The sequence below is a fragment of the Eublepharis macularius genome, chromosome 14 (genome assembly GCF_028583425.1).
Source record: "Eublepharis macularius isolate TG4126 chromosome 14, MPM_Emac_v1.0, whole genome shotgun sequence".
In the NCBI taxonomy this organism is placed as follows: domain Eukaryota; kingdom Metazoa; phylum Chordata; class Lepidosauria; order Squamata; family Eublepharidae; genus Eublepharis; species Eublepharis macularius.
This window is the reverse complement of record NC_072803.1, coordinates 36,555,817-36,569,930: the sequence shown is the minus strand read 5'-3', so window position 1 is coordinate 36,569,930 and position 14,114 is coordinate 36,555,817. Positions and strand designations below refer to the sequence as shown.

Here is a 14,114-nt window from a genome sequence, read left to right as displayed (position 1 = left end):
ATTATAAAAGTATGATAGGGATAATCCAGCACCACTCACATTTGGAGTGCCAGTCACCTTTGGCTCGCACATTATCTCCATCACAGGGTGGTACCAGAAAAAAGACCAGGAGGATCTTTGCAGGCACTAGCCTGCTTTGGGTTGTTCATATAAACCCAATACATTCATGCCTCCACGGAACTCATCAAGAGAAAACTAACAAGATTGCTGAAGTAATCAAAAGAGAATAAAATGCAGCTGCACTTACCAACTGAGCGTTCTGAACCAAGGTAGCTCGTATGAGTGGTAGACATTGTAACCAATCGTGATGATCTCATGGAAGCATTTAATCTGTACACACATCACCTGCAAGAAACGCACAGGCTTTTTACAAAACCTCCAGTCGTATTTTATCCCAAAGGGAATGGCCATTCTCAGAGCCACCATACAAATCAGAGGAACATGCATTATGGAAGCTTTCCAACTTCTAGCTTAGAGGGACTAGATGCCAAAATGAACTTTAGAAAAAAAAAATTATGGCAGAAGTTTGGCAAGTAAGCCTGAAATGTTTTTACTAAAATTAACTGAAGATGTACCAAAGTGGCCATAATTTTATTAGATCTATTTTTTGTCTAATATATATCAGTAACAGTCCAATTCCACTGCATGGGAAATTAAGAACAGTTACACCAACATGGTTTCACATTAATTTTCGATGCAGGCAACCACTGTAAGGCAACTTCATTTTCACATAATTATGAATCATTCTTCTAAACGATTCCCCCATGTGGTGAAATCTGGTATTTACTACATGTTTGAGACCAACAGGAAAAGCAGAGTCCTCACACATCATGCAGTTTACCAGTTCTCATTACATAGTGGAGAAAGAAAAAAGATTTGTCCTTGAGAGTTACAAGTACCACCAGTGTGGAGAGTGAATACAGGAATTCCACCTGCACAAAGAAGGGGAGTTGTAGTTGCAAAATGGCCATCTTGGTCAACATGAGATTAAAAAGCACTGCTGATCATTAATCTCTTTTTGTCCATGAGATTTAGTATTATTATTAACTTCATTTATAGCTGACCTCTCTCACTGAAACTCAAGGTGGATTACAAAATATGGAAAGCAATTCAATGGGGCGGCAAAGGCCTCCAATAAACAATGCAACATGATTAGGATTACAGAACTAGAAAACAATGCAAAAAAAAAAACCTGGCCAAGGCTACAAAAACTGTCTGCAGCCTGACATGATGACAGAAGGGGTTATGATGGGAGAGAGCAGGGGATTTTGAGAGTGCAAATTTCTGTTCTTGACAGGCTGGAGGGCAATCTCCATCTCTGGGAATGTGCCTTCTTCAGGAAAATGTAGTGTCAACTTCCTAGCCCTCATTATGGAAGGGCAGGAGACTCCCAACTCCAGTATTACTCCACAAAGTAGCCCCACATGGCAACATTGGCAGGTTGGCTTAAACGATGTTTAACACGAAAGATGTTGGACAGGCAGAGATGTCACCCCTGTGAAACACCATCCCTTTGAGTGTAATGAAGGCATCCTCTGGCCTCTACGGAATGCAGGAATTTACATGACATCAAAAATTCCTTTTCTCCTATAGAAGGAAAGAGATTCTACCTCATCCACAATGGTGGGTCTGAAGAGCTGCACATGAGAAGGTCAGCACTTTAAGAAGTGCTCTCTTCCAAAATCAAATGCTACTGCAGAAAAAAGACAGGCTGCTGGTGTAGAAGATTGGCCTCAAAGGCTGTTGGTATAGCTGCCTCTCCACCAACTGTGAGCAGTGATGGAATCTTATCTAGGGTCGGGCACACTTCCCATCTTGCACCAGAAAATGGTGATTATTTCCTGAGGGCGAAGACTGTCCTCCCCGAGGGGAAAAGGAAATCATTCTAGAGAAAGTGAGTGTACAAGAACTTACAATCATCATCAACACCATCGGTCCCAAGTAGATTATGATGAAAAAAAAGACTATCATTGCCAAAGTCAGGATGCCTCTCACCCACCAATTCTTCCATCTGCACAAGAAAGAAAAGAGTGAAGAAAGTAGGGCAAGTGACTACAATCCTGAATACACTCATCAAAAATCAGAAATAGGTCAGAAATTGCTCTCTCTATGGAAACAGGTTCACTCCTTCCAATAAGAGATGTTCCATTTGCCTACAAAGTAGGTCAGAAGGCTCTGGGAAGACACCGACCTTTAACCAATTCATGGATTATTAAGAAGGTAAAACTAGGAAAGAAATTGGTCATCTTCTCTGACTGCTGCCCTGCATACAAACCAGGTCATACCACCCATTTCTCAAACAGCAGTGGCAGCACATACAGGGCTCAACCAGGCAGTAGGTGTTACCATGAATATGCCCAGGACCTGCTTGTAACAACTAATCTAACAAAAGGTACTTCCCTAAGTTCTGCACTCTATCTTAGTGCTGGAGAAAGAGCAGCTCTTCACCCCAACAGATTAATTTGGGTCAGGCCCTGTCTACAGTTAAGACCTGGGTCCAAACCTAAATGGATCAATGAAGCAGATGGAAAAAATTAGGTGTCCAAGTCCCTTATTTTGAAGCCCTGCCTCATCACAGCTTGTGACCAGCCCTGAGATTTTACAGAGAAAAACAGCAGCTCTACTGTGGAAATTCACACTTAGGTAATTCTTTTCAAAGAAGCAAAACAACTTCCTAATGGATTTGGAAGGTCTGCAACACTTTTAGCAAGCCTAAGATGTGACTGCCAGTTCTGGCACTGGCTGCTTCTTAAAAGATATGCCTCCAAAGGTTTGTTTGCAACAGATCACAGTCCAAATGCAGATAGGGGGAAAAAGGATGAACACATCCTTTGGAGACTGTGATATCACTTTGAAATTGCTACAAAATATGTGCACCTGTTATTTCAGTGAGATCTGGGCAAAGCAACTTCCATGTGAATTGTTCCCCATGATCGTTAATGGGAAAATGAAGGATATTCTGTCTCAAGCACCCAAAAGCTCCCTAGCCAGATCTGACTGGCTGGCTGATGGTGAAATAACTTCTAAGCAACATTTATTTGGGGATGGGGCACCCTCTAACCACATAATAGTCATACCTATTGCCCAAACTAATACCAAACCTGTACATGGTATCTTGTCAAATAAAATTGTTGCAAATCTGCCTGCCATTTTGGCATCCAGCTGTTCTCTACAGAAGTGTAATACATCAATTAGATGGAAGTGTACTTTATGGTTCATTAGTTATAGAAAGACAAAACTTTTGCCATGAAGCACAAGAAACTGAATTGGGGGTGGGGGTTGTGCTACCTTGAGGACAAGTTAGACAATGCCCTGTTAAGAACTTCTGGAGTATCATCAACTGGGGCCACTTGGGCTACTTCTGACTTGCATTCGCTGTCAGACACAGTTTCTCCATCCAGCTTGTTTTCTAACTCCGATTCCTGCACAGCAAGAGACAAGGTTTTATTGCTAATATGCAACAGGTGCAGCATTCACATTTTTCCTTTTTGCTAATTAATAGAAGAACCCCCAGAAGATCTGCAAATAAGGGCTGCAAATAAATTAGTAATTTTTACTTTTTAAAAATACCAAATTCTTAACTAGTATCATACATACAGTGTGATCATCACACATTTCTAGACCACTTTTGACCTGAGCATCCTAAAATCATTAAAGAAAAAGATCCATAAAGAAAAATTTGTGAGGGTGGAATGGAGGAGAGGAAAGAAGAGGGGAAATGGACTGAAGAGCAGAATTATAAACACTGAACCAGAAAAACACAATAAATTATGTCAAAGAAACACATCTTCTAGTTCCAAGAAATGGGTGTTCAAAGGTTTTGAATTTTTGGAAAGGAATAAAGGAAGCATGTAAAAACATAGCATATAGCGTGGGGAAGACAGAAAGCTGTACGCTCAACAGCTTGGGAACACTTGTAATGGTAGAAATAATAGTTTTCTTCTTACTGGCCATATCTAATTTTCTCAAGATCAAGCAATGGAGACTTTAGGGGGGAAACAAATGCCTTGGCACAAATATTTTATGGAGAAGAGGTCTCAAGATAGTGGAGACTTAGTAAAACCATTTCTCAAAAGCCTAATTATTAGTCCTTTCTGCAGCTAAGCTAGCAAGCATTTAAGATCTTCTTCACTCTGGGCCAGGATTTACAAATGATTATCTACTGGCAACAATTGTAGAAACAATTGCTGATAGCTCCCCTTGCAAAAGTTATGTTTAGTAAAAGATGTGGTCAGCAAAAATGATCCTCTGTACCCAAATGGCAGTAAAATAAAACTGCTTTTCTGTTTTTTGGCCAAACCCTAGAGTCTGTTCACAGCTTGGAGAGTGCCATGCAGGGCTCCAACTGTGACTGTGGTAAGTTGGGGGTGGGGGGGGGGAGATGAACAAAGAGAGACTGCCTTTCTGTTTTCTGTTCAAGAGTGGGGAGGGTGGGTTTAAGAATTGAAGGAGCACTCAAAAGAACACCAATCAGAGCTAAAACACATGAGACAAATTACATGAGGACGCTCAAATGAAGAGAGATGCAATGTTATCTGGGAAGCTGAGCTTTAAAAGACAGATCGCAAGGCTTTGTCAATTTCCCCTCTTCTACAGAGCCACTTAGATGCTCCTCAGAGGGTTTTGTTTATTTCATCTTTGCCTTCCAGAAGGGGAGATGAAACTGACAGAACCTTCCCAGGCGAAGAAGAAATTAACAAACCCTCTGAGGAGCTATCTGGAGAGAGGGTAAACTGACAAAACAGTCCGATCTGTCTTTTAGAACTTGGCTTCCCGGCTAACACTGCGTCTCCCTTCACTTGAGCAACCTTGTGTAATTCGTCTCATGTGTTTAAGCTCTCAGTGGAGAAGAGGAGCAATATTTCCTGACCTTCTAACCCAGGTAACATATTGTGAGTGCACTGTGGACTCACACACTCCCTTCCCCTAACTCCCATCACCCTTTCAAAGATTTTAACCCATGATGTGGCAGCATTATGCCTACGTAGTAGCATCAGAACTGATGACTGGTAAAACAAATTGGATCTCCATGCAAGCAGGGTTTGCAAGCTCACTTCAAGACCTGGTTATGAAGGCAATCCTGGTTAGCATTAATACAGATGCTATGCTTCACTGCAGTTAAAGCAAGCCACCAAAATGAGGAAAGAATTCGGCTGGAAGAAGCACAGGTGCCCAGTCCTAATCTCCTTGAACATCAGAAGAAAATTCCTATTAGTGAGAACAGTTTGACAATGGAACCAATAATCTAAAGGGGGAGTGGGCTCTCCTTTGCTGACAGCAAGAAACAGCAGTCATCTTGGGGGAGAATGCTGTAGCTTTGGATTTTGTGCACTGGGTACAAGGACCGACTAGATGGCCTGCAACATCCCTTCTAATCCTAGGATTCTAACTACTATCAGAAAACTGGGCATGTTACATATGTACTACATGATAAGCAAAAGGGAAGAAATCAACCACTGTTTCTTTTTCTTCAGGCTTTTCCATTTCAAATTCTAGGACTTAAAAGCAGTTATTATTGTGATGTTCTGCCAAGGGGAGTATCTGTAACATCAATAGAAAATAAATGTAGCGATGGCAGCAGTATATATTTTACTCACTGCTTAAGAGTCATAGCATGCCTTGGCATCAGCCAAAAAATGATATTTTATTTATTTATTTGTATTTCAATTTATATACCGCCCATCCTCAGGGGCTCTGGGCGGTGAACAAGTTAAAATCAATAAAAACAAAAAAACAACAATACTAAAATCAACATACAAAACAATAATGAAATAAATTAACCAAGTGCAATGGTGGGGAGAACCCCCCCCCCAAACGTGGGAGGCCAACATGGCACCGCCCCCTTCAACCACCGAACGCCTGGCGGAACAGCTCTGTCTTACAGGCCCGGCAGAACGATAATATGTCCCACTGGGCCCGTGTCTCCATTGACAGAGCATTCCACCAGGCTGGGGCCAGGACTGAAAAGGCCCTGACCCTGGTTGAAGCGAGGCAGGCTTCCTTAGGGCTGGGGACCACCAGTAAACATTTATCCACTGATTGAAGCAGTCTCCGGGGAACATACAGGGAGAGGCAGTCCCGAAGATATGCCGGTCCCAACCCGTTCAGGGCTTTAAAGGTAAGAACCAATACCTTGAACCTGATTCGGAATTCAACCGGAACCCAGTGCAGCTGGCGCAGGACAGGTGTGATATGTGACTGGTAGGATGTATCAGTCAGGACCCGCGCCGCAGCATTCTGGACCAGTTGTAGTTTCCAGATCAGGCCCAGGGGTAGTCCAGCGCAGAGTGAGTTACAGTAATCTAGCTTGGAGGTGACCGTTGCATGGGCCACTGTAGCCAGGTCCTGGGGCATCAGGTAGGGGGCAAGTTGCCTGATCTGACGATCAGTATGCTCCATTTCCCTAAAGCGCAACCTGAAGCCATAATGGTCACTGTAGTGGCCAATGACCAGGATCTTGCTTGCCCAAGGACAGCCAAGCTCTCAGTACAGTATTTTAGAATTTCTCTCCATTGGTTCAGCAACAATGGAAAGGTAGTTTCCTGAGATGTACAGAAGAAAGCTGACCCACAACCAGACAAGATTCTATTTGCATTGAGTGGTAATCTGAACACACAAGACTAGACGTGAGCTGTGACTCTCCAAAGCTCGTACTGAAATAGGTCTCTAAAGTGCTACCGGATTTTTGTTTTAGAGTTTCATATGTATCTTTACATCTAGAGAGCACATTTAGTTTAATTGTCTGCTGAATCAAATTTACACAGCAATAAAACTAAAGTACAATTAAAATCCCTTAAGAACAAACTCAATGTTGTATGTAAAATTTTTCTTTATGGAATTGGTATTTTATTGTGATCTTTCAGTCCCACAGAAGAAGCTTAAAGTCACACACATTTACTAAGGTACAGAGAAGAGAGGAGACTTGCCTGGATTTGAATTGTTCCACCAGCTAAACTCTTAAGTCAGGAAGAACTGGAGTATGTGGCTAAGGGAGATGCCTATGATCATTAAATAGAAGAAAGATTTCTGGCTGGCAGGAGTTCTAAAAGCCATATATTTCCTGCTGACGGTGAAAGGTTATTTCTGGGGAGTTGGGGGTGGCATGGGATAGGATAAGACACACGAGAGGCAAATGTATTAAGGTCTGGTACCTTGGGATCTCTAGCTAGCAAGGTAAATCCTACATCTCCTGGTAGAAAAGGGGCACTTGCTAGGCCCATTTTACCATATTATGTTTGAAAAGCATTCCAAAAACATAAGCAGCCCCAATGTGAGCACAAGTTTAGTCAGGCTAGAAATACCACATGACTGTGATTTTCAGATAATATATTGTTTATTATTTAGTTTTCTGGCTCACTTCAAAGTGCTATTTTTAACCTCTGAAGCACTAAATATCCCAGCAGGCCCCAGTTTACTGAATGGATGCTTTCTCCTCTTGTATGTGTCTTCCTGAGGGAGAAAAAAAAGACTATTTTCCTCTCAATGGCAACAAAGGTCTATGGAGAAGTAATATCAGATTTAGGACATCACCATATAGAAGACCTTATATCTTGTTGGCTACCCTCCTCACTTTAAAAGGTAGAGGATACAAAGACCTGAAGATCTTAATGGGTGGACACACACAATGGAATAAGATGGCCCTTTAGGCATCCTGATCTCAGACCATTAAGTCCTTTACAGGCAATCAGCAGCCTCTTAGAGTGAGTCCTCTTAGAGTGAGTCCAGATAGCCACTGGACCTCTCTGAATGTTGGTAAAGTATAGTTATATAGCCAAAGCAAAAAAGCAAGCAAGTAGCTACCTTCTGCACTCACTTCAATGGCAGCCAACTCCATGGGACCTTCTGTGGAAACTGTGTAAGCTTTTTAAAAAGAGGGAAATGACCTCTCTCTGCTGGGGCTTTTATGACGCCCCCCCCCCCAAGCTGGAATTGTTTGCCAGCATCCATCTTCCATCACTTGATTTTAGTGAAATTTCATGTCAGCTTTGCTGTTTTTTAATTGGATTGGTTATGTAAGCTGCTTTGGAAAGCTTGCTGGCTGAAAAGTGGAACTGAAATGGAATTAAACACACAAAAATTCCTTCCCAACTCCTGCTACCATCGGAACATCAGCAAAATTTGCCAGAACAAAGCTGGCCCTGGGCATTCCAGGTTCAGGTCACCGACAAATAGAGTTGCCCCAATTTGAGTCTAGAGGAAAGGTGGGATACAAAAAAAGAGAAAAGAAAAAGGCAGGACACCATAACATACTAGTCAAGATTCTAATGTGAAAAGTCCTTTGCACAGGTCCATGCCTATATCAGGGCTAACTTGCTCCAAGCTCAAACAAACAGCTCTATTTATAAAAGTGGGTGGTAAAAGGAGACAAGATAAGTGAAGGTCACTGGTGCAATGAAGATGAAAAGGGGAGAGTTTCTCCAGCACTGATTTCTGAAACTAAGTGTTATTAACTATACTACATGCCTAATATAGGAATGGGGCAGCAGGGAGGAAGCAGAATAGCCCATTAATCAATATTATCTTTACATTTCCAATGCAAATCACAAGTGGCATTCTTCAAACCACAAGCTTCTGAAAGCCAAATTGAGCTGCTTACTGACATGCTGAACTCTGGTCCAGACAGGAAATTTCTATGGCAACCACCTCTTGTTCTCGCTCTCTCTCTCTCTCTCTCTCACACATACACACACACCACAGATTACAATCCATTTTCCTTGTTACTGACAATTCACACACAAAATTGTTCCCAGAGCCAACAGGAAAAAGGAAGAAACTTGACTTCCTGCCTCCCTGATTGGGCAAAGGGAATCACCCAAGATGTCCTCTGCCTCACAGGGAGAAAGACAGGACAGCAGAAAAAAATACATTATATGTTCTAGACTACAACCTCTGTGCCAAAATCCATTCGGTTTTAAGATGTCACTGGCACCTTAATTTTGCAACAAAACAGCAATATGGCCATCCCTCCACGTCATTCTGTAACAGCATGTAGCATGGAAATAGCCCAGCCAAAATTCATAGCCATTATGTCTTTTTTGTTGATCTGCTCTCTCTCTTCCTGCACCTCCAGAAAAGCAGTTGCCGAAACAGAAAAAGACTAGAAACAAAAGCAAAAAAAGACTGCTACCACTTCTACTCTGCAACCATTTCCTTCAGCAATTTCACAGGCATGAAAATCAGCCTGCATATAAACCCTTAAGTGAAACTCCAGGAGAGCAGAATGAAGCCATCTCCTTAGATAGAATTAATTCTTCTTTGCCTTCAGAAAAGAGTTTGTCCACATATCTCATCAGAGACTCATAATTTAGCACTAAAATAATCACTGTTTACAGAGGAAGACAATTTTGGCTCTCAATACTAGCCAAGCACAACAAGAGCTCACTGCCTCTCCATATGCTGGGATTTTGCACCAGACCTGCTCCCGAAGCTTCTTGCAGAAGACTAGTGAGAATAGAGCTTTTGAGCTGGACATGTGGGTTGGGCAGAGAGTGACACTCACTGCTGATAAGCACACAAGTGGATTCATGGAGACTTGATGGTTCAGAAGTCGGGTTGCCGACATCACCGGGAGATCAGCCATTTGATGCTTTATGTATTGTCGAAGGCTTTCACGGCCGGAGAACGATCCACAGCTGCTGGCGAAACGTCAGGAACTACAATGCCAAGACCACGGCAATACAGCCCGGAAAACCCACAACAACCATTTGATGCTTTAGTTTACTAATCTACAATGGTAAATATTTTCTGGTGAGGAGGAGTATGGTTTATCCTAACATGCATTCTGTGAAGTGTCAAATCTGTGCACTATGAAAAAACTTTTACAAAGTTAATCTGTGATTTCATAAAAACAGACAAAAAGAAATAGAAAATGAAAGTGAATGCTGGTTCTTTTCAACCTTCATAGCCTTACATAATACACTACTGATTATTTGAACAGTCTAGTGTTCTCCAGTGGTGTCCACAGGTTGAGGCTCCCATTTCCTTCGTACCCAAAGTGTCTCTTCTTTGAAACACAGGTCAGTATTGGCTTTCCTGGACCTCACTGGAACAGGAATACTTCAGAAGATCCCATGAGGCATCCACCTTTGTGTTTATGGAACATTCATTCAGAAACAGCTGTCTCCATTACAGGAAGATGCTAGGCTTGAAATCTCCCAACATTTTCTGTATGGCCATGGCAGCCACTCATTACCTGTCCTTGAAATCCCCAAAGTAGAGCTACTTTTTTCAGCAGCATTTTAAGTGACTTCTGCCTACCTAGCCCTTCAGTAGAACTTAGCCCTGGGAGCACAGTTTGGTCTCTCTTCTAGCAGGCAGCCTGGCAAAAGACAGGATGGTGCCCCCCCCCCCCCATTTTCCTTCCAGCTCTTTTCCTCCTTTCCTTTCTTTCTCCAAGCCTGCTTCTCCTCTAAATTATAGACAGACCCTGTTGTTTCATACTATAATTTTCAGGACTTGGGGGGGGGGGGGCTTGGTTCCTATTTGCCAGTATCAGCTTTGTCCTTCACCTATCCTAGAGAGCCAAACCTTGAAGATGACTCTTACCCCCTAACCGGACTTCTGGAAGGCTGTGTTCCATACAGCAGGCAACAGGGTGGATAAAAATCAATGATTTTTTTAAAAAAAAATTAAAAAATCAGATTTTTTTAAATTTAAATCTGATTTTTTAAAATAAAATGCTTTTTGAGGAAAATATATTACCATTCAAAGGTTATTCCATCATGAAATAAAGATTAGTTTTTAATTATGTAGAATAAGGCTGTATATGTTTAATTTTTTTGGTAAATAAATTCCATTAATCCATTCACAATGTCATGCTCTTCCAGAGGTTTTTGTAAGATTATTGGGCAGTTTCTCTACCTACAAGATATTATCACAGATGCTTGGTTTTGCAGTTCTCAAAACTGAATTTGTGTCAGCTCAGCAGAGATCACATGCCTCTTCTTTACAGCAAAAATGTTATAACATGAATTAAGTTGAGAAAAAGACCTCAATCCTATTGTTCTACAAACCTATGAAGACAGAATCAACCCCTCCAGTGCTAAGTTCCAAGAAGTTCAGTGAATAGAAACCATATTTTTCTGATTGTTTGGAGTGGAATAGATCTGCACAAGAAGAAACTAAGTATGAGGAGGGAGGGGCAAGCAGTACAAAATGGAAGTGAAACTTTTTGAGCACAATACTGCACAAGTCTTTGGATCTTTTGCGTGTATGTATGACCTGAGGTTTATCACATTCTTTCCTTGGAGGAAAAAACCTATAATGGCAGCAGGCCGTAAAAGAGACCCAGTTTGGGAATACTTTAATGAAGTTCCTTTACCTATTGGTAAGGCAGGCATCTTGTGAGTTTTTCCGTCAGCAGGGGGCGCCGCGTCCGTCGGGTCCGTTGTGGCGAGGGTGCGGTCTGCGCAGCCGGCGGGTCCGGGGGGGTGTCCCGCTGCTACCTAGGCCGGGCAGGCGGCCTGTCCGCTGGCTCCAGGGGTCTCAGCTTCCCTTTTGATTGGCCTCAGATGGCCCCAGGGCTGTTGAACCGTGTCTGGCAACAGGTAAGCACAGCCTCTGGGCCCAGGGATGGTCCTTCCCTCAGGACAGCCTCCCTGTTTCTCCTCCCCCTGCCAGGGAGCCTCTGACCCCTTTTATCCCCTCCCTCGCTAGGGGCAGCCCCGCCCCGCTCCCCAATTGCCAGCGCCCCAGGTGAGGCTTATTATCTGCCCCAATGCCGGCAGCAACACCTGCCTCCAGCCTTTCCGGGGTGGGAAGCCTGGTGCTCCCTCCTCCCGCCTCCCAGCTCCCATTGGGCGCCATTCCCCCGTCTCCCTGGTGGGCGGGCGGGCTGGCCTATCGCCTGCCGACGCCGGGGCCGGTTCCCACCCCCTCGCTGCCTCGCGGCCTCGGGCGAGGCTTGGCCTCGCAAGCGCGGGCCTCGCGGCTGCGCCGCCTCGCCTCTGCCATCGCCGCCGCCACCGCATTGGGGCCGTCTGCCCCGGCGGCGTCTGCTCCGGCGGCCGCCCAGCCTGCCGGTTTGCTTCCCCCGGGGTGCTTCCTCCCGCCCGGGTTGCTGCCGCCGCCGCCTCTTCCGCGGCGCCGCAACAGTGCTCCGCCCGTCCGCCGAGCCGACTGCCGCGGCCGCGCCCGTCCGCCGCGCCTGCCCCGGCTAGGTGAGTTTTGGGGCCCCTGGGGCCGGGGGGGGCGGCGGCGAGGAGGGAGGGGAGGCTCATCCCCGGACACGCCCTCCCCCTTTCGCTCCCAGATGTTGGTGGGTCTTCCTCGTGCATTCTTGACAGGAAGTCGGCGTTCTGGTGCAGGTGCCCTGGTCGGTGTTTCGTCACAAAACTGAAAGGTAAGAGCGACATATACCATCTAAGTATGCGGGCATTGTGGTCCTTCATCCGCGCCATCCACAAGAGGGGGGCATGGTCCGTAACCAGGGTGAAGGGGTTATTGGTGAGGTAATACTGGAGGGCCCCCACCGCCCACTTGACGGCCAAGGCCTCCTTCTCCACCGTGGCATACTGCCGCTCGGCCTTCTGCAACTTGCGACTTAGGAAGAGGACTGGCCGTTCCACCCCGTCGATTTCCTGAGAGAGCACGGCTCCGAGCCCCGTGTCCGAGGCATCGGTGTGGACGACGAAAGGCTCACTGAAGTTGGGATTGTGGAGGACCGGGGCGTTGGACAGGGCCACCCGGAGCGTCCGGAAGGCCTCATCGGCCGTTGCCGTCCAGGGGAGCTTGGCAGGCAGTCCTTTCCGGAGGAGATCTGTCAGGGGGCTGGCCCGGGATGCGAAGTTCGGGATGAACTTGCTGTAATATCCGACCAATCCCAGGAAGCGTCGGAGCTGCTTCTTGGTGGCCGGACGGGGACAGTCCTCCAGCGTGGCCACTTTCTCGGGGACCGGTCTCAGCACGCCGCGGCCAACTATGAATCCCAGGTATTTGACCTCCTGGAAGCCCACCCGGCTCTTCTGCGGGTTTGCCCGTAGGCCGGCGGCGTCCAGGGCTTGCAGAACCCGGCGAAGGTGTTGCATGTGGGAGGGCCAGTCGGGGCTGAAGACGAGAATGTCGTCAATGTAGGCGGCGGTAAACCCCTGGCACTGGGCTAGTGCCGTGTCCACCAGCCGCTGGAAGGTGGCGGCCGCCCCATGTAGCCCGAAGGGCATCATGCGAAATTGGAACAGCCCCTGGGGCGTGGCGAAGGCCGTCTTCTCCTTGTCACCTTCCGCCATGGGCACTTGCCAATAGCCCTTCATCAGATCCAGGGCTGTTAGATATCGGGCGGTGCCCAGTTGGTCGATGAGGGTTTCCGCCCGCGGCATGGGGTAGGCATCAAACTGCGCGATGCGGTTGACTTCCCGGAAGTCAATGCAGAAGCGGACGGACCCGTCGGGCTTCGGCACTAGCACCACAGGGCTCCTCCATGGGCTGCGGGAGGGCTCGATAACCCTGAGCTGGAGCATATCAGCTACCTCACGGTCCACTTCATCCCACTGCTTCCGGGGCAAGGGCCGCCAGGGTGCCCGGACCACCCGCCCCGGTGGGGTAGGTATGGCGTGGGTCACCGTCGTGGTGCATCCCGGGATCCGCAAGAAGCTGTGGGGGAAGTCCCTCAGCAACTGTTCCACCTGCTCACGCTGTTTCGGGAGGAGCGCCGGGTCTAGCGTGGGGGCCTCCGGGGGGCCCCCCCGGGGGGTCCAGGGCAGGTTTCCATCGGCGGGCTCCAGGGGGTCGGCAGCGAGTTGACACGCCTGCGGCTCCCGCTCCCGCCACGCCTTGATGTCATTGATGTGCAGCCTCTTGGCTTGTCGCCGCGAGGGGCCCCACTGGACCAGATACGTCAGAGGGCCCAGCACCCGGGTGATTGTAAAGGGGCCCCTCCAGGGGTCCCCGACTTGTTGCGGGCCAAAGACTCGCCGGTTGACCAGGACCTTGTCGCCTTCCTGGAAGGTGCGTAGCCGGGCTCCCTTGTCATAGCGCTCTTTTTGGGCCTCCTGGGCCTCAGCCAGATTGCGTTGAGCCGTCTCCCGGGTGAGCTGGAGGCGCTCCTTCAGCTCCCGCACGTAGTCCGGAGCCGCTGTTGCGGGGTCGTCTCGGGGGGTCGCCCATTGCTCTTCGACCAC

The 14,114-nt window shown here is 46.7% G+C and overlaps 1 protein-coding gene across 1 annotated transcript in view; it reads right to left on the bottom strand.

Annotated features, from left to right (window-relative positions):
* CDS2 (CDP-diacylglycerol synthase 2) overlaps positions 1 to 14,114 on the bottom strand; it is a 55,679-nt gene that overhangs the window by 21,972 nt on the left and 19,593 nt on the right. Inside the window, exons 2-4 of the mRNA XM_054997465.1 lie at positions 3,289 to 3,422; positions 1,915 to 2,011; positions 248 to 345 (exon numbers count right to left, since the gene is read on the bottom strand). Coding sequence (XP_054853440.1) covers positions 248 to 345; positions 1,915 to 2,011; positions 3,289 to 3,422 — 329 coding nt within the window. The remainder of the gene's footprint in view (positions 1 to 247; positions 346 to 1,914; positions 2,012 to 3,288; positions 3,423 to 14,114) is intronic.